General features: G+C 50.6%; 8 protein-coding genes across 8 annotated transcripts; 6 read left to right on the top strand and 2 right to left on the bottom strand.

The window, feature by feature from the left end:
* Positions 1-1,211: 1,211 nt before the first annotated feature.
* Positions 1,212-2,560, bottom strand: LRP88_03731 (uncharacterized protein; the record flags this gene model as incomplete). Its single annotated transcript, XM_083240341.1, has 3 exons — positions 1,212-1,457; positions 1,515-1,875; positions 1,938-2,560. The coding sequence occupies 3 exons, from the start codon at positions 2,558-2,560 to the stop codon at positions 1,212-1,214; spliced, it is 1,230 nt and encodes a 409-aa protein (XP_083103631.1).
* Positions 2,561-6,620: 4,060 nt separating this feature from the next.
* Positions 6,621-9,914, top strand: LRP88_03730 (uncharacterized protein; the record flags this gene model as incomplete). The annotated part of the gene is made up of 3 exons (XM_083240340.1): positions 6,621-7,059; positions 7,240-7,412; positions 7,716-9,914. 3 exons carry the CDS (start codon positions 6,621-6,623, stop codon positions 9,912-9,914), a joined length of 2,811 nt encoding a protein of 936 aa, XP_083103630.1.
* A 504-nt stretch (positions 9,915-10,418) lies between these two features.
* On the top strand, positions 10,419-11,222 carry LRP88_03729 (pyridoxamine 5'-phosphate oxidase family protein; the record flags this gene model as incomplete). Its single annotated transcript, XM_083240339.1, has 1 exon — positions 10,419-11,222. The coding sequence occupies one exon, from the start codon at positions 10,419-10,421 to the stop codon at positions 11,220-11,222; it is 804 nt and encodes a 267-aa protein (XP_083103629.1).
* A 176-nt stretch (positions 11,223-11,398) lies between these two features.
* On the top strand, positions 11,399-13,007 carry LRP88_03728 (RNA-binding signal recognition particle subunit SRP54; the record flags this gene model as incomplete). Its single annotated transcript, XM_083240338.1, has 2 exons — positions 11,399-11,485; positions 11,541-13,007. The coding sequence occupies 2 exons, from the start codon at positions 11,399-11,401 to the stop codon at positions 13,005-13,007; spliced, it is 1,554 nt and encodes a 517-aa protein (XP_083103628.1).
* A 355-nt stretch (positions 13,008-13,362) lies between these two features.
* Positions 13,363-14,723, top strand: LRP88_03727 (uncharacterized protein; the record flags this gene model as incomplete). Its single annotated transcript, XM_083240337.1, has 2 exons — positions 13,363-13,532; positions 13,643-14,723. 2 exons carry the CDS (start codon positions 13,363-13,365, stop codon positions 14,721-14,723), a joined length of 1,251 nt encoding a protein of 416 aa, XP_083103627.1.
* Positions 14,724-17,187: 2,464 nt separating this feature from the next.
* On the top strand, positions 17,188-18,265 carry LRP88_03726 (M20 family metallopeptidase; the record flags this gene model as incomplete). Its single annotated transcript, XM_083240336.1, has 2 exons — positions 17,188-17,720; positions 17,794-18,265. The coding sequence occupies 2 exons, from the start codon at positions 17,188-17,190 to the stop codon at positions 18,263-18,265; spliced, it is 1,005 nt and encodes a 334-aa protein (XP_083103626.1).
* Positions 18,266-18,391: 126 nt separating this feature from the next.
* On the bottom strand, positions 18,392-19,677 carry LRP88_03725 (M20 family metallo-hydrolase; the record flags this gene model as incomplete). Its single annotated transcript, XM_083240335.1, has 3 exons — positions 18,392-19,002; positions 19,089-19,315; positions 19,385-19,677. 3 exons carry the CDS (start codon positions 19,675-19,677, stop codon positions 18,392-18,394), a joined length of 1,131 nt encoding a protein of 376 aa, XP_083103625.1.
* Positions 19,678-21,509: 1,832 nt separating this feature from the next.
* LRP88_03724 (uncharacterized protein) lies at positions 21,510-23,483 on the top strand (the record flags this gene model as incomplete). The annotated part of the gene is made up of 3 exons (XM_083240334.1): positions 21,510-21,612; positions 21,663-22,251; positions 23,069-23,483. The coding sequence occupies 3 exons, from the start codon at positions 21,510-21,512 to the stop codon at positions 23,481-23,483; spliced, it is 1,107 nt and encodes a 368-aa protein (XP_083103624.1).
* Between the last annotated feature and the right edge of the window lie 216 nt (positions 23,484-23,699).

Below are 23,699 nucleotides of genomic sequence, written 5' to 3'. Positions count from 1 at the left end.
AGATAGCACGACTAGACTGGTTGTTGAGCAAGTCAGCCATCACCCACCGATTACGGCAATGCACATTGCCAGCAAGGAGCATGGCATAAGAGCAGATGGATACGGAAGGGTGGAAATGACGTTCAACGGCAACATTAGCATCAAACAAATCGGTCACGCGATAATTCACATCGACAAGTTTGACGAGGACTACTTGGTACCACTGCCAAATGTACTTGTCCGCGGTTTTCTATCGGCCTGTCTTTATCCTGAAATCATCGGCACATACAGCATCGTTTCGAGTTCTGGATACATGTCAGAAATCAACTTTTCCGGCACAGGCTTCTTTCGAGGAAAGAGAAATTACTTTGAGGCACGAGTCTACCACAAAGACAAGCCTAAAAAGTCATGTTTCAAGTTGTCAGGAATCTGGAGTGACGGTTGGAAGATAACTGATGGCGATGGGAAACTGCTGGAAACTCACGACGCCTCGACCAACCCTGTACCGATCAGCATCGATCCTCTCGAGGAACAAGACCACCGGGAGTCCCGGAATGCATGGAAGGACGTTATATCGGCTCTTGAGCAAGGTAACTACCGAGCAGCGTCTGCAGCAAAGAATGATATTGAGGAGGCGCAACGACAAAAGAGAAGAGAGGAGGAGAGACAGGGAAAGACATGGAAACCTTTGCTCTTCAGCAGTATCTCCGGAGATGAGCATCACGTCTTTCACCGTCTGGCAGAGGGCACAAATTGGCAGCTACTAGCTGAACAAACCAAAGGCGTATGGAGGATCGACGAACCGGGGAATGGCTTGGCAGATGTAGTCGCGGAACGAGTTAGATAAGGTTGCCCGGCCATTAGGCCTCTATAATGACTATACGAATGAACTCTGCACTCAAGCCTCATGACTCGCAACGTAGGCCAGCTCAGCTATTTTCTTGGCAGCAATTTCCCGTCCCTCTCCACCGGCATGGATCTTTTCAGCTAGTTTCTTGGCCTTTTCCCGCATAGATAAGCTTGCTTCTCCGCCGTCGAGCACCTTGAGTAGGGACTGGCTGAGATGATCGACAGTCCAGTCGGGGTTGGTGCCTCGGCATGCCCAGACTCCGACCCCGATGTTTTCAGCTAGGGCAGCGTATCCGTATAGGTCGGCCCACAGGGGAATGATGATATGGGGAACTCCAGCACTGTGGGGGTTAGCAGGTGACGTCTCTGGGGGCTTAGACATACTAGATGGCTTCGTTGTAGCAGTTGGCTCCTCCGTGGTGGACCGAGGCTGCAATGTATCCTGAAGAAAGGAGAGAGGTTGGATCAACGGTGAGCCACTTTTCCATCTTTAGGCGACCACTGTCAAGATGGGGCTTCAATGGGGCAAATATGTCATCCGAGTAGTCCCCGTGCTTGTTAAACTTCCACAACACCTGCACGTCTGTCTTGTCGAGCAGGGTTGCGAGGGCTTCTCCCATTATGGAAGCCTGTGTTTCTGACCACTACTTTTGTTAGAATCGTCTGCCCGTGGGGGATCTACTTACAGAAACTGAGCTTCCTAGGTTGACCAATAGGGTTGGTGCCTTCTTCAGCCACTCGACCAACTTGGGGTCCTGCTCCTCGGCTGGGGCAGCTGAAACTACGATTGGTCCAGCAAGAGTGACATTGGGCGGGATATAATCGACCGGGATAGTAGCTCCCTCTGTCGTCATGCTGATCCAAGGTGCATCTTGTCGATAAATGGAAAAGAAGTTGATGGGATCCTTGAGGCCCTTTTCTCGGAGGATCTTGCGCTTGGCGCTGAGACCAGGAGTCATGACGACACTGTAGATGAATTTCATGTTGAGATAGATGTTCTCAGGAAGATTCCTCCAAGGCACAGGGAAATCAAAGCCAGATGACATGCTGCAACAGTTAGAAGCGTGACCGAGATAATGTGAGCCACTCACGCTGGATATTTCCAAAACATGCTTCCATAAGGCTGATCACCCAGAAAGTTATCAACAACTGAATTGGGACTGATGATGGCATGCAGACGGTTCATGTCACGAGCCGCATCTATGCCAGGGCGGAACAGTGTATCCAGTACGACAACCGCAGGTTCAACATCGTTAATGATGGCTTGCATCTCTTGATACAGTGAGAAATGGTCCTCTGCCGACCACGGAGAGATCCATAGCTGCATATCCTCACATAGATGATCAATGCCAGCCATACCCGGCGGGTGAGGGATATTGTCAAGTGACTTGCCAACCTGCTGTATCGAATCGGCGTACGAGGGTCCACTTAACTTGTGAAACACGACTCCTCGGGACTCGGGATTGTGTTTTTGTGCAAAATGCGAGATCCTCTCTAGCTTGCTCGCAATCTTGGAGAAGGAAGCAAAATGAACCTCGATATCCGGGTGCTTCTCGAGCAATGCTGACGCCGTAGCGATGTGCACGTTGGATAGGCCATGTTCCTCGTTAACCAGAAACAGAGCCGTCTTATTCCGGCCTTGAATGGGTGTCGGACGCTGCGGGGAGTCCTGGGCAAAGAGCAGGGCCAACGCTGCGATCAGCAACGAGCCCAGAAGAAGCCGTTTGAACATCTTGATGATTATGATGAGGGATTTTGAAAGATCACAGACCGTAAGCTGCGGAAGAAGCGAAAGTAAGATGTGATGACTAAACGGGGGTTTTGTAACGCGACAGGGATTCGTGATCCTTTGGGTTACGCTCTCTCGCACCGACCACGCAGATTAGTTTCCGTGTTATTGGGTTGCCCCCACCGCTTCTTTGAGAGATTAGTTTCCGCATTTGGCATCTTACGAGTGGGATCAAAGGCTGGTCCTGTGCTCTGACCAGTTTACCGATTGGAGCTGCGATAGAGCCGAAACTCTTGGGCTTGTTCAATTCATCACTAAATCACTGTCTCTCGGGAGTCTCGGCCACTTGGTGGAGTGGTGATTATCATCAGCCACTGGAACCCACCCTGATGGAAAGGACGAGTCCTTGTTGCGGGGGGGGGAGGGGTATAAAGAGTCACTAATATCGGACAGGAGATGCTAAGCAATGATTAAATGCTCATGAGCTTTTCAGGGGGGCGAATGACTGATTATTTGGTATTCCGGACAACTTTGGGGTTAGTATAACGTACCAGTGAAAACCTCTGATTGAAACGGGTTGATAGGGACCAATCCTATGATGTTTAGCAATACATGCCAGGGTCTCCGAGTCTATGGCAACTTGGTAGGGCTTTTATAGGGCTTGGTTCTACCTGGCCTTTGTGTAATTGGTGCTAGGGAGAAATCTGCCCATCCGGCTCTGATTCAGGAGCGGCAGTGCATCATGTGTTCAAATCATTTGGTGTGATGAAGATATAATTAAAGTTACTGAATAATTTGACAGGCTATCATACAATCATATCTCAGGCCCCCTCTCCCTGTGCCGCCCCAAAGAACTGCGACGACCAAGCCATGGAATCAATAATCTCTGCTGGCCAGTTCTGTGGTGTTGGCGTTTGTTCCAGTGCCAAATCTCCCTCTAAACTAACGTATTCCAGGGCTGGCATCTGAGTGGGCAATTGGATCGCACTAGACTGCAATGCTTGTGTGATCTCTGGTTGAAGTTGTTTGCTGTGCTCTTGAGTGTGTTAGCAAAGAACTGACTGCTTGAGAGTACTCACTCTTCCACTCGAAGCCGCATTGCTTCAACCCCTTGATCATATCTCTTGCTACTCTCGCACTCTTTGAGTTGACGCTGAGTGCTTCAAACATTTTGAGGCAAGTTTCGGCATCATCTCGAAGACCCTCGCTGTCAAAAACGCTGTGGTCGTCAATAGGGGGCTGGACAAAGATGCTCGAAACAAGTAGAATGGAGCCAGCACATATCAGACATGAAATCATCTGCCACCAGGGAAACTCGTGGACCAAGTCCTTTTCGTCAGATACGTGATGCAAAAGACGGGCGGTTTCTCGTGCTTCACTGGCGCATGTCTTTTCAAAAAGAGTCAATAACGGCCAGTCCAGCGCCACAGATGAGTCGTCTAGTTGTCGGAGAAGAGGGTAACAGAGGTATGGTCGGTGAATGAGTGCGCGAAGATGGTGGTACTTGATGGCGAGCATATTTCGCTAGTTGTGTTAGCGAGTGCAGAGAACAATGGTTTCAACTTACCTGTCTTCTGAATGCAACACTGGGATCAAATGCATGCCCGAGATCGAATCGAAGCTTTCGAGGAAGATTCATCTTCCACTCGACGAGCTGTCGGTCTAGAACCTGTGTACATATCATCATCTCAGCCGTTGGTCTTTCGTGTGCCGGTCCGTAGATGTCGCTCAGTACACGGCCAACAATACGAGAGAACTCGATGACTGCAACAAAGTAGTCACCAGTAGATGGCCCTTCAACAGGCTCAATGATGCTTGATGTCCAATCAATGTCATTGTCTCCTCGTCGGGACGGCATGGGCACGCTGCAATCCTCATCGTGTATAGCCGGTGGACGTCCAAGCTGGAGAGACAGCAGACGATCAAGAACATAGATGGAGTACCATATTCTTCGTCGTCTCTCAAGCTCGACAGGTCCACGAGGTTTTGAAGTCTTGGACTCAACATGCAGCCCAATACTCTGAGCTATGCGGACTGCTTGACCCAATGCAATCCAGCAACTACAGTCGTTAGACATGTCTGATTACTGGAAAGGAACTTACCTGTCTGTCTTGCAAATCGCGAGGAAATAGAAGCACTGCACAAGCAGCAATGTGACTTGATTGATCGAATGATGCTTCCCTGAGTGAATGACGGCGCATCGAAAATAGTGTTCGTGGCTTGTGCTTGAGTCTCGGCCGGGGAACGAGTTGTAATATGACCCAATGGCGCAAATTACATCTAAAACGTCAGTAGGTTACAGGATATGAGAATGATACTCACATAGAATGGCTAGGTCTGTAGAATTGTGATGCGTCTCACTCAGGGGCCCCTGAAACCCGCCCCATGTCTCCATAAACAGAGACTTGGGAATGAAAGGATATGCCAGATGAATCGTCTCAAAGTAAACCTCACAAAGTCTTCTCGCCTCATCTGGTTCTGGCAGAGCAGTCGGTCTACTCTTGCCCACTGATACATCACCCTCCTGCTCGTAACTGTCAAAGTCTTGCTCCGCGCCTGGACTTGTTTGCAAGAAACGCTTGACCATGTTAAAGAAATGAACGTCGCTCACTTCTCCAAGATACCGATGCTGGTTGGGATCTGAGAGTTGGGTGGAGGAGCCGGCATCGGTGTCTTGTGTGAATCCATCTAGAGCTCGCCTTGCTCGTTCTTTTACCTCTTGGAACTCTTTGACATGACATTCTTTCTGAGGAGAGTCAGAGAGAAGTCTATTGACAAGTCCCTCGTAGTGATCGATGGTATCTCGGAGCTCTTCAACGTCGAGGTTCAGAGCGTCGCGTTTTTCTGTACCGGGACTTGGGTTCCAGGACCTTCCCTTGGCATAGGAACATGTGAATCCATAGCCCAAACACCGGCCACATTCGGGTCGCTTTCCGTCGCACTAAAAGGTCAGCTACTGTTTGGACTGCTTGTGTTAGACTCACCTTGGATTTCATCGCCCGGCACGTTTGGCAAGCCTGTGCCACGCGTCTTCGCTTGAAAACGAGCCCATCTCCCGAGATACCCGCCATGTTGTTTGCTAGAATGACGAACAAAGATGGAGAAACGATGGAGACAGGGGTTTAGAAGTTGATATTGGCAAACAAAGTTGTGACGTATCTCCACTCCGCATCCGAGTTATCCGGGAGATCCGGGCTACCCGCTGGGGCAACCAATCGGCTCCACTAGACGGGCTGGGAGAAACCTTGCGGCAACAATAAGATTTGACGTCCGCCGCCAAGTCATCTCACATGCTCAGCCCATTGTAAAAACAATGGCTAGGTCGAGTCGGGCTGAAGAACGGCTGGAACCGACTCAATAAGAGATTGGGAGCTTTCATGGTGGCTTAAGCCAAGTGAGGGGATGTCTCGCCGTCTGAGTTCATCACAAGGAGCCCAGCATAGAGATGGACAAGCTTTGGTCTAGACCATCAGTGGCAGTCTGAGTAAACTGAAGGTTGATGCCGTATGAAGCTTGCTTTGAGAGCCAATCGAGAGCGTGACAAACATATGTAACTAAACAAATGGATTGAGTTTACTAGAGCTCAGCAAATACATTGAGCAAGCGCCGATCAAACGTCCATCATTCTCCGTGACTAACTAGGCAATACTGTGAGTCAAACCAGCTGTAAAACGTGGTCTTGTGTGCTATTGTGATTGCGCGTACTGGAAATTGCTGCCGAACAACGAAATGAGGGTTCAAGACGACACAGTCACTTGCGATGATGACACCTCTGGCACCTATGTCCAGCAATAGATGGTGAGCGTGATTGCATGGTAGCAGAGGCCATTCTGTTTGAGAGGAGAAAGACGCAGATGGCAGGCATCCAAACACAAACTGTCTACCTATTCAACCACAAACACAATACTCAACAATCTCAACATGTTGGGCTTCCTGGATCAATGTTGCTGTTGGCTACATAACGCATATGTCCGTCTATAAAAGGAGCTCTCACGACGGGAGGTTGACAGGATTTATCTTGCTCATAAATGTTCATACAGAGCCCTGGTAATCCTGAGACAACATGGCGACTCTCGACTCCCTCAAGAAAGCCCTTCGGGAGAAAGGCACTGCAACATCGTCTACTACTCCACGGCTATCTGACTCGCAGTACCTCCATGGCTTCAGCATCTTGGCTCGAGGCTCAACTGCCTATCAAGACTTCATCGTCCCCCAGCTGGCCCAGCTGGCTCCTCTTGTCAACTCAGATTCCCCCATCTCAGTTCTCGAAATCGGCCCTGGCCCCAAGAGTATCCTTGGATACCTGCCTGAGCACCTGAGAAAGAAGATTGGGAAATACTCCGCACTCGAGCCCAACCAGCTGTTCGTTAGCCAGTTGCAAGACTGGTTGAATGAATCTCTCCCCTGTCTGGGCAGCCCCCCTGACATTCGTCTATTCCGTTTTGATCTAAGCCGCATAATGCATCATCTCGGAGAGTTCGATTTCATTGTATTCTGCCACAGTATGTATGGCATGACCCCAAAACGTAGCTACATCAGACATGCGCTGGAGATGCTTGTGGATGGAGGGTTGGTGGTGGTGTTCCATCGCGAAAATCCGAAATTTGATGGCTTGGTTTGCCAACAGACAGTTTCTTTTCCTACTGGAGTCACTCGTATGCCAAACGACTCCACATCGCTAGACTTCTTTGCTCCCTTCATCGCTGGATTTCAAGCCCCCGCTCTTCGACTCGAATGGCGCAAGGTATGCCGCGATTTGGGCCGTCGTGAAGAAGCCAACCTAGTGTTCGCTTCACCCGAGATTATGGAGACCTTCAACAAGCATGCCACTGCGGTGCTAGAGCTGATGTTACTGGTTCCATCGCTCAAGGAAAAGACAGTCAAGAATCGGGAGGCTTACCTCCACTAGCCGGCCGCGATTATGAGACCAAGAACGATCCAACAAGTCCAATAATGCGTTGAATGGGCTCGGGAGCATCAAGTCAGCCTGACTATCATCGGAGGAAGTCATAGCGGCAATTGTCTTCAGCCTTGCATCGTCTCGATCGACATGAGTGCCTTCAACAGACTACAAATCCTCAAAGGGGAGGAGGGTTCTCATCTCGGCTCCTTGGTCGTTGCTGGAGCTGAGTGCATGATAGGAGACATCATCTAGAAGACTATGAAGGAGGACCTCACTGTCCCACTGGGCTCCCGACCAACTGTCGGCGCAGGACTCTGGCTACAAGGCGGTATCGGACACCTGTTTAGACTTCACGGCCTCGCGTGTGATGCCATTATCGGTGCTGTAATGGTCAGCGTCGACTCCGGAAAGATTCTCTGTATCGGCAATGTCCCAAGTCAACATCGACCCGCTGATGCCGTGCGCCTCGACTATGAAAATGATCTGTTGTGGGCATTGAAAGGTGCTGGAACCAACTTTGGCATCGTCATCAGCGTTACGTTCAAGACGCACGCAGCTCCAACGTATTTGGTCCGAAACTGGATGCCTTCCCTGACATTCAATCTTAATCTGCAGTGCTTCCTCGACAGTCTCAACACGGCCGCCAAAGGGCTCCCTCGGGAAAGCTCTATTGATGGGTATCTCTTTTGTGAAGACAATGAGCTTCGTCTTGGAGTGATCACATTTGAGGCCGAGCAAATATTTAGAGGGCCGGCTTTCGATCCACTGTTCCGGCCGGAAATCGATTCCAAGCTCATGAATGGTATTGAATTGTTCGGCAACGAGATGTACATGTCCAAGATGCACAGGGGACATGGTGGCGGCAAGACATCCTCGTTCAAGCGATGCATCTTCTTGAAGGACATCGGAGATATGAAAACGGCTGATATATTGGTGGATGTGGTCAAGAATAGGCCCTCACCTCTTTGCTACCTTCATCTCCTTCATGGCGGCGAAGCGGTTTTCGACGTGGCCGAAACTGCCACTGCCTTCGGATGTCGAGACTGGATGTTTGCCTGTGTCATCACTGCTGTTTGGCCCTATGATCAAGACGGCGCCGAAACAGCTCGAGAAGCTGTGCAATGGGTTTACGACGTTGCCGAAAAGTTGTTGCCCCTGAGCGCCGGAGTGTACGGGGCTGATCTCGGACCGGATCCGAGAGACAAGGCACTGGCAGCCTGGGCTTTTGGACCGAACCGGACCCGTCTTGCCAAGCTCAAACGCCGCCTGGATCCGGGCAATGTTTTGGCATATACCTGCCCTTCCCTGGAGGCACCAAAGCAGAAGCTTGTGATTCTCGTCACGGGCGAGAGCGGTTCTGGTAAAGACTACTGTGCAGGCATCTGGGCCTCTGTCTTCGTCATGAGTGCAATCAGAGCTCGTGCTTTCAGTATCAGCGACGAGACCAAGCGAGAGTACGCCACTGCTACTGGTTCTGACCTAGGACGGCTGCTCTCGGACCGGGCTTATAAGGAAGAGCATCGACCAGCGTTGACTGAGTTGTTCGAAGACCAGCTAAAGAAACGACCCGAGCTCCTAAAGGAACATTTCCTGAAGGCGATGAAGAACGTTGCAGATGTGGACGTGTTGATGATTATTGGGATGAGAGACGAGGCGCCACTGGTAACCTTTTCACCTCTGTTTCCAGACATCAAGCTGATTGAGATTCGCGTTCAAACCAGCCAGTGGATACGACGAATTCGCCGAGGGTGTCAAGACGACAGTGACAGTAGCAAGGCGAAGGATGCAGCTACTTTCACCATCAACAATGACATGAACGGAACCGAGAAAGTCGAAGCTTTTGCCAAACGCCATCTACTTCCATTCTTCCACGAGGACCTGGAACGCCTGGCCAGCATGGTGCCCACCATCCCTGACTATCCAACCCCAGTCGACATCCGCCACGTGCTCAACATCGTGTCGAGCCCCAATGGACTGAAACTGTGCACTTCTCTGCTGAAGACTCACTTCGTAGGGGACTGGGCCAAAGTCGATGCCATAGCTTCCTGCGAAGCTGGCGGCTTTATCTTTGCGTCGCCCTTGGCCCAACAGCTCAATAAACCCTTGGTATCAATCCGCAAGGCCGGTAAACTACCTCCGCCAGTTGTTTTGGTCTCCAAGTTGTCATCACACATCTCGTCTCTGGCAGAGCATTATTCCACAGAGCAGGGGATTGAGATGAACCCGGATTTGATCTCCGATGGCGTGTCAGTTGTGGTGGTGGACGATGTACTTGCCACAGGGACGACGCTTTGTGCTGTGCTACGACTACTTTGTCAAGCTGGGGTTTGCGTTGAGAACATCAGTGTCATGGTTGTGGCCGAGTTTCCCTATCACGGTGGCCGAAGATTCTTCCAGGAGCATGGCCTTGGAGGGGTCAACGTTCAGTCTCCTTTGGTCTTTGACGGTGCGTAGGCGAGGAGATTGGTGATGGAGATGGATTGGGATTTAGAATTGGGATCTCTGCTACGGCTTTTGACCTTGGACTCCGTCATAGAGCCTTGCGATAAGGCACAAGGGCATGGTAGCCTTGATAGTGCGGAACAAACGATTCAGCCAGAGAAGATGCCTTATCAGCACACATCTCCATAGAATTCTTCTTGTGCACCAACAACAGGTGCTGTTCTAGCACGTTTCCATCAGCTCTTTAGAAGCTAGCCCAATGACATTGCTGCTTATCCATGCAGGAAAAGCCACCGATATCCAGACCGGACTACCTCGGCCGATGAACCAATCATTTCCAGAGCAACACACTTATCTAGACTGTGGTCATCCCCGCACAAGCACCACCTCTAAGGGGATGTTATCCGCGCCACCACTGAATACTGTCCGTACAAGGTAATTATACCCTTATCTTGACATGTCTCCAGTTATAATTAGAGTGTCAAGCCTCTCCCTGTTCACTGATCAACAACAACCATGGGTCGCTACAACCTTGAATATCCCAAAGACTCCACCAATACCATTAAACGGTACAAGGTTCATGGAGTCTATGAGCTTGAAAATGTCCACCGCATTGTTAATTCTTGTCCAATCCTTCACATATCGTTCAACTCGCCATTCCAACCTTTCCCGGTTGTGCTCCCAATGATTGGGCAGATGGGCTCGTTTGAACGTCCCAGTGCCGATCTCAGCGACCCCTTGGACCTCTACCTTCACGGCTATGTCTCTTCACGGATCATGAATCTGTCCCAGACTACCGTTGTGGATGGACAAGAGCATCAGGGCATGCCAGTGTGCGTTGCGGCGTCTCACATCGACGGCCTTGTCTTGACACTCACGAGCTATTCTCACAACTACAACTATCGCTCGGCGGTGCTTTTCGGTTATGCAAGCATTGTGAAGGATGAGGAAGAGAAACTGTACGCAATGGAACTCATTACCAACAGTGTTGTCCCTGATCGTTGGAGACACACTCGTTTACCTCCATTGCCAGCTGAGATGCAGAGCACCAACATTCTCAAGGTGCGAATTGCTTCAGCGAGCGCCAAGATTAGTGCTGGGGGTGCGACAGATGACAAGAGCGATATGAGTAATGAGGAGCTGGTCAATTCGACGTGGACAGGTGTGTTGCCAATCACTCAGACGTTTGGGGAGCCAGTGCCAAGTCCGTACAACAAGGTCGAGCTACCAGAGTACATTGCCGAGTTTGCAAAGGATTCGAATGACGATAAGAAGAAGCTGTCTCTCGATGCGGCGCAGGGAGAACGGAGGGCACTGTAGTTAAGCAATTGTTCATGAATTGAGACCGTGTTTATGTCTAAATTGGGACGAACCCCACAAACCGTTGACGGCACGGAAAAACTACCCCCGAACTCTTATGCCCCACGTCCTCATCGTGGCCACAGCCAACATTCAACATCGTGATACCCCGCGACAGCTCAGTCGCAACAGACGCCATGGTTCTTCAAGATCTCGGCCGTCGCATCAATGCGGCGGTCAATAATTTGACGCGCGAGCAGAATCTCGACGAAAAGGCACGTCCCGTGACTCCGCCTCTGTACCCTGCTAACCTCTCAGGCCTTTGATGCCATGCTCAAGGAGATTTGCGCCGCCCTCCTCGAAGCCGACGTCAATGTGCGACTCGTTGGACAGCTCCGGAAATCGATTCGAGCCACCGTAAACTTCAAAGAACTCCCCCCCGCCGTCAACAAGAAGCGCCTCATCCAGAAAGCCGTCTTTGATGAACTCGTCAAACTCGTCGATCCCCACGCCGACTCGTTCCGACCGAAGAAGGGCAAGAGCAGTGTCATCATGTTTGTTGGTCTGCAGGGTGCCGGTAAAACCACGACGTGTACAAAGTTGGCGAGGCATTACCAGTCTAGAGGCTTCAAGTCTTGCCTGGTGTGCGCTGATACCTTCCGAGCCGGTGCCTTTGATCAGCTGAAGCAGAACGCTACCAAGGCCAAGATCCCATACTATGGTTCTCTCACGGAGACGGATCCTGCTGTTGTTGCGCGGGCTGGTGTGGAGCAGTTTAAGAAGGATAGATTCGAGGTTATTATCGTTGATACCTCGGGTCGCCACCGTCAAGAGTCTGCTCTGTTCCAGGAGATGATTGACATTCAGAATGCCATCCAACCAGACGAGACCATCATGGTTCTTGATGCTTCCATCGGTCAGCAGGCTGAGTCACAGGCCAAGGCTTTCAAGGAAGCTGCTGATTTCGGAGCCATCATCATCACAAAGACAGATGGTCACGCACACGGTGGTGGTGCCATTTCTGCGGTCGCAGCGACACACACTCCAATTGTGTTTATCGGTACCGGTGAGCACATGCTGGATCTCGAGCGATTTGCTCCTCAGCAATTCGTGCAGAAGCTACTGGGCATGGGTGATATGGCTGGTCTGATGGAACACGTCCAGAGCCTGAACCTCAACCAAAAAGACACCATCAAGCACATCCAAGAGGGTATCTTTACGGTACGCGATCTTCGAGACCAACTATCCAACATTATGAAGATGGGACCTCTATCCAAGATGGCTGGCATGATTCCTGGCATGAGCAACATGATGCAGGGCATGGACGATGAAGAGGGAGGCGCCAAGCTCAAGCGCATGATCTACATTTGCGACTCGATGACGGACAAGGAGCTCGACTCTGACGGCAAGATTCTCATCGACCAACCGACTCGAATGACACGAATTGCGCGAGGTTCAGGAACATCAGTACGCGAGGTTGAGGATCTCCTCACTCAACAGCGCATGATGGCTGGTATGGCCAAGAAGATGGGTGGAAACATGAAGAACATGCAGAGGGCACAGCAGGCAATGGGAGGTGGTAACAAGGCACAACAGCTAGCCGCGATGCAGAAGCGACTGCAGAGCATGGGCGGCGCTGGAGGTGCCGGAGGTATGCCCGACATGGGTAGTTTGATGAGGATGCTAGGAGGCGGAGCAGGTGGAGGCATGCCTGGAGGCATGGACATGCAGGCTATGATGCGACAGATGGGTATGGGCGGCGGTATGCCTGGTATGCCCGGAGGAGGAGGCCGTGGTAGGCGATGAATACATTGATGATCGACGGCGTTTACTGCATGGACTGGCGTTGGGGAGATGCCGGCGTGGCTTAGATACCGCGAATACACGGTCGTTCACGTCTTGAAGCACAGTCATCTTCATCTCAGCCCTGTCAGCCGTCTCCATATTTTGTTGATTGGCGAGCAGCCCAATCACAACCCCTGCCTTGCTCACCTTGCGATGGTGATGTTACCCACTTACAGTAAAGCATTGCTGACAGCAATGGATGGACTGTAGGCCATGTGTGTATATAAAGCAAGTTTTGTCTGGTTCATGTCAATCAACTCATCATCTCTTGTCTTTATCTCTTGTCTTTGTCTTTGTCTTTGTCTTGTCCTTCAGCATGAAGCTTACCTCTGCCCTCGTTGCTGGCCTGGCCACGGCTTCAGCTGAACCCCTCACCAAGCTTGCTCGATCTGCAAAGCCCATCAAAGTAAAGCTCAACAATTGGTGGGACGGTACCGACTACCAATGGTACGGCAAGATCTCTGTTGGCACTCCTGGGCAAGAATTGTAAGTCTTCCGCTGAGCGTCTGCTTCCCCTACTAACAGGTTAGCAACCTCCTCTTCGACACCGGCTCTACAGACCTCGTCCTACCCAAGAAAGGATGCACATCCTGTAGCAACTACACCACCTATGACCCTTCAAAGTCTTCCACGTACTCCAAGGAGCCCAACTACCAGTACGAGGCTAGCTATGGTACGGCTGGCAACGCCGAGCCCCTGGCCAAACCTGTCACCATGCAAGGTCGAATCGTCACGGATGTGGTCACCATTGGCGACGCCACAGCCGAGAACCAGACCTTTTTCCTCAGCGACGAGTATCCCAAAGAGCTTGGAGAGAACCCTCTGGGCCCCAACATCGATGGCATCTTTGGTCTCGGTCCTCCAGGGGCATCTGTGTTTAACCATGACTTCAACAAGACCTTTACGACTACGTTTTGGAACCTTGTCAAATCGGGACAACTTCCGCCAGTATTCTCGCTGTTTCTCAACTCTGGCGGTGATTCTGCCTCTGGTGAAGCCACACTTGGCGGCATCGACTCTTCCAAGTATGAAGGAGAGTTGACCAAGGTCCCATTCAACGCTACTGTTACAGCACTCGTCGGAGAGTGGTTCATCGACAATCCTACCTTTTACATCGACAAGAAATCCATCAAGAACTCGGCCACGGGCAAGCCATTCACTCAGGCTGTGTCTCTTCTCGATACCGGTACTGCTTTCATCATGGCCCCTGATCACCAGACTGCCAAGGACATGTACGCCGCAATCAGTCCAGAGATCAAGCTCCTGGACAAGCTTGGCGTCTGGGGAGCCCCGTGCGATGTGATGGAGAAGCTTGAACCGGAATTGACGTTTACTGTTGGATCTGGCGACAAACTGGTCAACCTCACCATGCCCGCTGATGCATTCAACTTGGGAGAACACCCTGACCACCCCGGAAAGTGCCAAGGTGTTATCCTTCACTCTCCCGAGCCTATAAGCGACCTCGCGACTGTGTGGGTGATTGGAAGTCCTGTGCTGAAGGGCTACTACACTGTCTGGGATGGTCAGAACCTGGAGCTTGGAGTGGGAACTCTGAAGAAATCTACAGGCAATGCTTCAGAGACTAGCTCTCCGGCAAGCACACCTACCTCTGGGGCTGGAGTTTTGGCACCTTACTGGGGGCTTTTTGCGGTTTTAGCCGGAGTATTCTTTATCTAGACATGGATAACTATCTTCTATTCTACCTATACTGTATTATATAGCTATCTACTACTCTAAACTCTTACCATTTCTTAGAGCGGAATTCTTCTACCGGCGCATTGTGGTGGTTGTCGCTTAGCATTACCCCTGTTGGAAAATCGACTGTCAGCTCCAGCCCCCACAGAAAAGTCAACTCACCGTCAGCATTCAACTCTCGCATGTGCCCAAGATGGGATACAAACACCTCCCACTCCAGCCGAGATGCGGTGCTTGCGGAGACGTCGTATTTGAGGGCGAAAGAGTTGTTACGTGTAAGCAGCATCCGCCACTGACCCATCCTTTGTGCTCACAGCGGTAGTGTATGGAAACGATGATTCCACTACTTACCAAGGGACTATTCCGCCATTCTTATTCCCTCGGTACGACGTGTGGACGATAACAAGTGGGCTTTGTCTATGTCGCCGTGCTGGATGCAGGAGCTGTGCCACCGCACCCGAGTTCGTCACTGTCCATTACGATTGCTACAGCATCTTCATCACATGCTCCAAGGAAGTTCTTGGCCTAGAAAAGAATGAGGCCGTGGATCGACTTTGGACCTTGGGTTCCTATAGAAACCCATGGCCTAAGGCAGAACTCATCCGCCTTGCCCAAAGGCATGTTGACCTCTCAGCTTTCCAAAGGGTAGCTGATATTGCGGGCCTTTCTCAACTGGGCTGGCTTCCTCCAGAAATTGCCCTGCTGATTCGTAATTTCTCCTGCCATGGGCTGTTCTGGAGGTCTGTGTCAGTTATAGGCCTTGCTTCAAACCTACCGCCTCCACGACAATTCTCTAGAATCTTGTTGAACCGAGTTTTATCCTGGAAACGAGGAGGACCCCCCATACCAAACCCGTCACCTCAAACGCCACCTTTCGTTAGGATCACCATCGATAATGATGGCATCTGCGAAATCGAAAGGCTCGAAAACCCACCTCCCTATACAGGAAAGGTATTTAAAGAGCTGGCGTTCGTTATTATCTATGTCGCCAACTCCCAGATATATATTGAAGCCAAGGTATGATTGTTTCTCTCGTTGATTAGTCCTGCCAAACTCACTTCTCGAAGGACAACCGGTTTCGTTTACGTCTGCCCAAAAACGTGGTGGGACTTGCAACCTGGAATACAGACACCCCTCCTGTGCCCTCTACTTTACTTAACCCTAGAAGCCTAGCTCCAGTACAAATTGGCCCCTGGCATCTTTGTGCCTTTGACCTGAGTCTATGCTCTGGAGTTTCCTTCTTCTTTTCCTTTAGCAGCCCCGCTGGCGTCCATGTCCATCGTTCCGAGGACTCCAGTGCCGTGGATGAGTATCGGCGAATTTGTGAGAATCATCGACGAACCGTCTGGATTTATATGCCCATAGCTCCAGACGATCAAATAACCGTCTTGGGGTGCCGCTTAACTGACCAGGGTTTTAGCATGCTCGTAAGTAATAGTGTCTCTGGATAGAACACTTCATTGACTGCTTAGGCTTGCCTGGGCCTCGCTGGCGAAATCATTATAGGACAACTGGGGAAGCGAGTTACACAAGATAGCCTGCTAGGGTATGGAACTCCCCTCACAGTGATTTACGGAGAGCCTGTAGGACAGCAGTCAGTTCCAGTCCTTGGGGCTCGCCATGGCACCTTGGGGAGAGACAAGTTCCCAACGCCATTCTCGATGCAGGACTTTAACCCTAATGTGGACGATGCTTATTTTTCGTGGGCTCCCCTGGACGGAATTCAGTCAATCCGCGGATTCTACGACAAGGACACAGGTCTTTGCCGAGGTCTCATTTTCCAGTACGAAAATGGCGGGCTTCGCGCCGTTGGAGAGTGCCGCAAAGACGTTGATGAGAGCGTGCTTGTGGTCAAACCATCCGTGCTCTGCTTTCAGCCCACCCCAAATTTAGCCTCCCAGAGGGCACCAAATGCAATTGGTGTGCGTGTAGAGCTTGGGAATGATGCAGAACATGAGCACGCAGGTGAAGGATGGGAGTGCCTGCGCATTGGACACGGCGTTCTGACATTCTCCTTTACAGAGGATTCGTCCTCGATTTCTCACCGAAGCGAATGGCCTTAAGACCCTTTCTGTCATGTTATTTACCTAGAGGAACATTGTTGGGCAGTCTATTGTGGGATAATGACAAATAATGGAATAGGGGTAGCGAATGGACATGGTAGTATTCATTGACGCATCTCCCCAGATTTCACCGACTGGCCCGGGGTAGCGGGTCCAAAGTTTGACCTTCCAGAAGAAACCGAAGGATTTCAGAATTAATAATAAAAACCACGTATCGAGCTGCTACTGGGTGAAACTCCGCAAATGGCGCGACGTGCGGAGCGTGACTCATAAGATCGGAGCTCATCCGTGAGATTTCGGACATTTGACCCGAGATTTCGGGCCCTTTTATACTCTGTAAGATACAGACATTTGAACTCGTCATACTAAAAATGGCTTCTCAAATGGATCATCCGGTTGTCGACCTTCTCAAGTCGCTTATGTCGATTGTCAGCACTAGTGAGCTGGAACTCGATATTGGTCTCTTTTTGGAACAGCATCTCCAAGCCCTTGGATACACGGTTGAGCGCATTCCTATTTCGCCTGGATCTGACCGTCACAATGTCTACGCTTATCTCGGTTCCTCAAACAAGACACGCATTCTCGTTACAGCACACATGGACACGGTTCCACCGCATATTCCGCTAACCATTGACGGTGACATTATCCGCGGAAGGGGGTCCTCTGATGACCTGGGGCCATTGGCAGCTCAAATTGTCGCTGTTGAAGAGCTGAGAAAGGAAGGAAAACTTAAAGAGGGAGATGTCGGGCTATTGTTCGTGGTTGGCGAGGAGAATGGCGGCCACGGAATGATTGCTGCCAATGATATGGGGATAACTTGGGAATCTGGCATCTTTGCTGAACCAACAGAGAGTAAACTTGCCAAGGGACACAAGGGACAAGTGGCCTTTGAAATCATTGCCAAGGGCTTTGCCTGGTAAGTCACCTGAAGCTTCGTTGAGCATTCGACTAATGAACAGTCACTCGGGATACCCTCATCTTGGAAAGAGCGCAACTTCTGCTCTTCTAGCCGTGTTGAACGACCTTTCTGCAGCAACCTGGCCTGAATCTGATCTCCTCGGCCCCTCTACATTCAATATTGGAACCTTAGAGGGAGGCGAGAAGCACAACATCGTCGCTCCATCAGCCAAAGCCCTCTGCGAGGTGAGGATGGTCAAGGACCTGCCTGGTATCAAGGTCAAGGTTGCAGACATTGTCTCCAAGCACCCAGACATTGAGCTCAAATGGGTCTTTGATTACCCCGAGGCTCTCCTGGACTGGGAGATTGACGGCTTCGAGGCTGCTCCAGTGGCGTTTGGAACTGACGTGCCTCGACTAAGGGACGAGTTTTGTGATAAGAGAGTTTTGTATGGGCCAGGGTCTATCTTGGTAGCACATGGACCGGGTGAGTTTATTCGTGTACCAGAGCTGATTGAGAGCATATCCGGATACAAGAAGTTGGTCCTTCACTTCCTGCAGTGAGTTATATGGCTATCAAACAATGGATCACGGAATAGTTGAAGCCTCCAAAACTCAATTTGTATGATTGTTGAGGCTTTTTGTGCTGATAGTCCCTCAAATCACCGAAATTCTCATCTGCTGCGCATTTCAGCGCCTCTTCTGATCGTATCGCAAAACCGCCTGACACAAAACCTCGGCCCCAATAGCACATTCCTCTGGAGTCGAATACTCTTCCGGGTTATGACTGACACCTCCCTTGCAGGGGATAAAGATCATGGTGGTAGGACAGTGCTTGCTCGTATGAACGCTGTCATGACCAGCACCGCTCGAAATGTCAATCATGCCATCCTTAGTTCCTAGAACAGACTCGGCAGACTCTCGAACCGCCTGGATGCAGTCTGGGTGGAACTTGGTAGCCGTAGAAATGGTGTCAGTCTGCCAGGTCAAGGACAGGGGCAGGCTTGGAGTGGAACCGGCGAGAAGTCCATCGACATCGATGCCCTGAGCCAGGAGGCCAAAGTCTCGCTTCATCTCTTTCTCAACCAATTCGACAGTTTTATCTGCGGGTGCCCGAATGTCCATGGTGAAGCTGACATGTCCGGGGATCGTGTTGGTACTGCCAGGGGTAAGGTTGAGAATACCCGTCGAAGCAAGGGCGTTGTGCTTTGTGGCAAGGCGATGGGAGTGTGTGATGAGTCGAGAAGCCAGAAGAAGAGCATCAGCTCGATCGGTCAAGGGGGTAGAGCCAGTGTGTGCGTCTAACCTGTTAGCTTTGTTGGGATTGGAACAGACTACTCACCTCTTCCTTGGACGTCAATTTTGAACCATCTGTAAGCCTGGACACCCTGGACAACGCCAATATTCTTCTTTTCTCGCTCAAGAATAGGGCCCTGCTCTATATGAAGCTCAAAATGAGCACCAATGGGAGTGGCTTTGTAGCTGGCGGGAGTTTGGCCCAAGTATCCGATCCTCTCCAGTTCGGACTTGACTGTCGCATCTCCGCCGACCTCTTTGGTGTTGTGAGCCTTTTCAAGGGGAGTTGCCCCAGCCCAGACACCAGAAGCCATCATGCTGATAGGAAATCGAGCACCCTCCTCACTACACTTGTTAGATGTGAACTTCTGGGGCCTGGAGACTTACTTTGTCCAGTTGACAACTCCCACGGGAAACTCGGTCTCAACATTATGCTGTTGGAGAAGCTTGAGCATTTCAATGCCAGCCGTTACACCCAAGATACCGTCGTATCGGCCACCTGTTGGTTGGGTATCCAGATGGGAACCCGCCAGAGTGGGAGGTCCATCTTGCCGACCAGGACGAACAGCAAAAATGTTTCCAATGGCGTCGACTGTAATCTTGCAGCCAAGGGACTTTGTTGTCTCGATGAACCAGTCACGGACCTTCTTGTCGTCATCTGAGAGAGTCAGACGGGACATGCCCGTGTCTGTGGGGTTGCTATATCTCGTTAAAGCCATTCGCCAGTCTTGGATCACTCCTTACCTCCCCCATCGAAGTCCAGTTCCCCATGAACATGTGTGGTGAAGAGTCTCCATCATTCGAGATTTGTCGACCTTGAGCTTTTCAAAGTCCTTGGCCGTCATGTCCCGGGTTGCAATATTCCTCCGTTGGTAGAACATTAGAGTGATGGGATGCCTCACCGAGGCTCTGGTTGCTCTGCATTGAACATGTCGGAGGGAGACACGGGTGGCCATGCTGGGCAGATGTTGGAACAAGATTGACCGTTGATTGTATGTATCTATAAAGAAGCAAGTTTCATTCATCAAAAAGCCATTTTATCCAAGTGAATGTCGTTGGAAGGTGCCTCGTCAATGTTTTCAGAGGGTGATGATAACGCCCTCTTGTGACTGGATAAGAAGCACCCCACTTCCCCAAAGAGGGAATGCCTCAAACCGGCAACTCAAGACAATGAGGAGATGGAGGCAAACCCTGTAGCCGATGCATAAGGCAAACAAAGAAAGAGGCTTGCTTTTAATTACTCGGGTATCTCGTGATTGAGGTAGCCAAAAGCCACAGTTCCACGCCCTCCCGAAACACAAGCAAGTGGCTGTCTGAATGTCAGTCATGGCGCAGCTGTGCAACTCTTTCGGCTTTGTTCAACGCAATGGTGTGATAGCTTTGTGAAACGCCCATCTTGGCATTCAGCCCGGTTCCTGATCCGTTCAGCCAACGGTGGAGAAACAAAGTATAATCGTTGGCAAACTCGGTGATCTGCTCCGGATGCGGACGCCAAGCAACGGCTGTACCTGTTGGTGGAACACCATCCTGACTCCTGGAGGATCAACGTCAATATCCGTGACACCGGATCTCAGCTCACGGCGCAGGATGTGGCCCTGCCACGTGGGGATTTGCGATGCCAAAATTGGTTTGTTCTATACGAGATATGAAGGAATACGAACCGCAATCCCGGCACGTAAAGGTCTAGAACCAAAATGGCCACTAGAGCGACCCTTAACTCGTCGTCTCGTATCAAGGGTTCGCAACTCACCCCACTCCCAGACGCGTCAGGCAGATAACTAAGCGGGAATGGAGGTTGCGGACAGTCACGACGCTCCATTAAGCGACGTCTCCGTGACTAGAGAACCTCGCCAAAAGTCGCACAAGACAGCTGTGCCACATGGTACCGATCCTGGCGTGTGGCAGCGCCGCACATACCAACTCGTGACGGAAGCAGTGGCTCCGGAATAACTGAGACTGGACCACCACCAACAGACAGTGTCCAAATTTTGCCTTTCTTTGTTCTCTTTACTGTACCCCTGTCGATTGTTTGATAAAAGAACGTGGCTCCCTGGTTGTTTCTCGTTCTCTCCACGCCACGTCAAGATGGGAATGCTTTTACGATTGCAAGATCGCCACAGGCTTTTGAGGCTTGCCCTCTCTGTCTGCTGTTTACTTTCATTTACCGGGTTCCTCATACAAACTCTCCTTTCCTTTCCCGGGGAGTGGGAAGTTACACGGCCAGAAAGCGTGCCTTCGCCAGAAAACGTGCCTCCGCCAGATGCGCTTGTGAAACCGAATGTCACCGTGAGCGGGCTGGTCTTTTACGGCCGCAAGAGCAGAGTGGAAAGTATGAGGTGTTACATAGAGGTGAGTATCACAAAGGCGCCATAGACTTAATTAACCCCTGCAGCGAAACTTAGTAGACAACGGAGGTTGGCTTAACGAAGTCATCTGGGTTGTCAATACAAAGAACCAGGATGATCTCTCTTATCTAGACGAAATAGTCGCCAGCAACCCGACACGACACAAACTGCTGATACCCGAAGGACACCTGGCGACGTACACATATTGGAAGGCTTGGCAGCATCTGGAGCGTGACAAGTACTACGTCAAGATTGACGATGATATTGTAAGTATCGAAGCCTCTTTATAAGCACCTGCTAACTAGTATAGCTCTGGATAGAAGACGGTGCCATCCCCAAGCTTGTCTCCCACAAGATCGAAAATCCCGACACATTCGTAGTCTCTGGAAACATCATCAACAACCCTCCACTCGGCTTCATGCACTACCGCATGGGTGCCCTTCACCCATATTTGCCCGAACTCAAAAAGCCAGACCACGTCATGAATGCCAGCGATTTCTGGAAGCCCTCGAAACACCCCTTTTGGAACGGTCCCAACGACACCGTCTGGAATCCTATGCGTCCCCCGCCCGAGCACGAGAACGTCAGGTGGCTGAGAGTTGAAGATGAGAAGATGATGTGGCAGACTCCGGTTCACCAGCTTACATATGCTGTCTGGGGTGACAGTTATAAGAGTTGGGCTATCGCTTCCCAGATGCACTATTCACTGTTTGAGAATATCGAGAAGGATACTCTGGATCTTTATAAGTTCGAAAAGCCTTGGACGATGCATGGGGATCGCATACGGATCAACTTTATGTGTGTCTATGCCAACGATATCCTCGACAACGGTGTTGGACACTGGCCGGGGAATCGAGGCGACGAGGACATGATCGTTCTAGATCTTCCAAATACATTAAGACGACGTAAGTAAGCCGCCAGACTCATGACTTGTACTAACGGTTACAGCTGTTGTGATATTGGGGACTGCATTGGCATCCCATTTTCAGTACATGGATCAACCAGATCTGGCAAAGACGGATATTCTCTCACGATATCGATCCCTTGCGCAGGATAGAGCCTGTGATAAGATGACATCCAAGACATGATCTTTCCTTTGTCTGTTATTTTAGTGTTATCACTTTTATAAATAGGGGTAAATATAGAGCAGAATACCATCTCCCTTAGAACGGCAAGCTTTTGCGATATTCGGTACTGAAAAGTGGAATTCATCTCGATTATGGTAAGCAGTGCGAAGGATTCATGAGTGCCGAGATCAGCCGGTGATCAGGGGAGTGATCCATAGTTCATGTGCGGGATCATTGTTTAATCTAACGCTGTAGCTTCACTTGTTGGTCCAATACCTGTAGCTAGTTCCTTGAGAAATGTTAGTTGCAGTTGAACTCTGTACAACCTCAACACTTTTTTATAAGACTCGGCAAAAATTCAAGCCTCTTCGGATTGCATGCTGTTGACTGACCATCACTAGCGCTTACTATCAGCCACGGTCCCGATTGTAATCACTTTGCTTTTTATTCAATTGCAATTATCAGGCAGTGAGATTCGCTAAAAACCCTCTCTCAGCATCCTTGGACTTGTTCTTTGCATCATCTGGAACCCCAGTACCTATTACAGCTCCACCATGACGTCCTGTCTTCCCACTTGGCCGTTGGCGCTATTCGGCGTCATTGAGCCCGCAATGCTGTAGGTCTCTACCAAAGAATGCCTTTCTTTGCTAATTGAATAGCGTCTGGGCATATGTCAACTTTCTCGCGGATCCATTCAAGTACTTCGCCGACCAGACCCCCTTTTTCGCTGCAACAGACGACCACTTTACGCCACAAGCAGTAGCCTTGTCCTGGCAGATGGCTAATGTGTTGCTGTTGCTAGCACCGATAGCTCTCATCTGCTGCTGGACCCAACATCGTGAGATTGCCATTGGATACCTGGTTGCGGTTGGATTCGCCGACTTTGGCCACATCTACGCCATCTATAGAGCTGGCCCCGAGTATCTCTGGGACGTTGGTTCTTGGAATGACATGACCTGGGGAAATGTCGGCGTGAGCGCGTTTCTCAACGTGAATCGATGGCTGACTGTGTTGGGAGTCTTTGGAAAAGTTGGCAGTGTAGATCGGACCAAGAAGACGGTTAAGGGGCATTGAACGAATCACGAGGCCGGATAACTATTTACGGTTCAAGTCTGTCAGGGACTTGAAGAGTTTGTCCAGTGTCGTTAAGAGAGCCTGTAGACCTAGCCGCTGGTGGCTGTTTATCGGCGCTTAAAGGCGACGGTGTATTGGCTGATGGTTCGCGCAGGTATTGAAGTTCTGCGGGGGAATACTTCGAGGGTTTGTGTATAAAAGGCAACAATGAAGCTC

This window comes from Fusarium phalaenopsidis (assembly GCF_050370095.1).
Source record: "Fusarium phalaenopsidis strain FUZ10S chromosome Unknown contig_32288, whole genome shotgun sequence".
Classification (NCBI taxonomy): domain Eukaryota; kingdom Fungi; phylum Ascomycota; class Sordariomycetes; order Hypocreales; family Nectriaceae; genus Fusarium; species Fusarium phalaenopsidis.
This window is presented reverse-complemented; position numbering and strand designations above follow the sequence as displayed.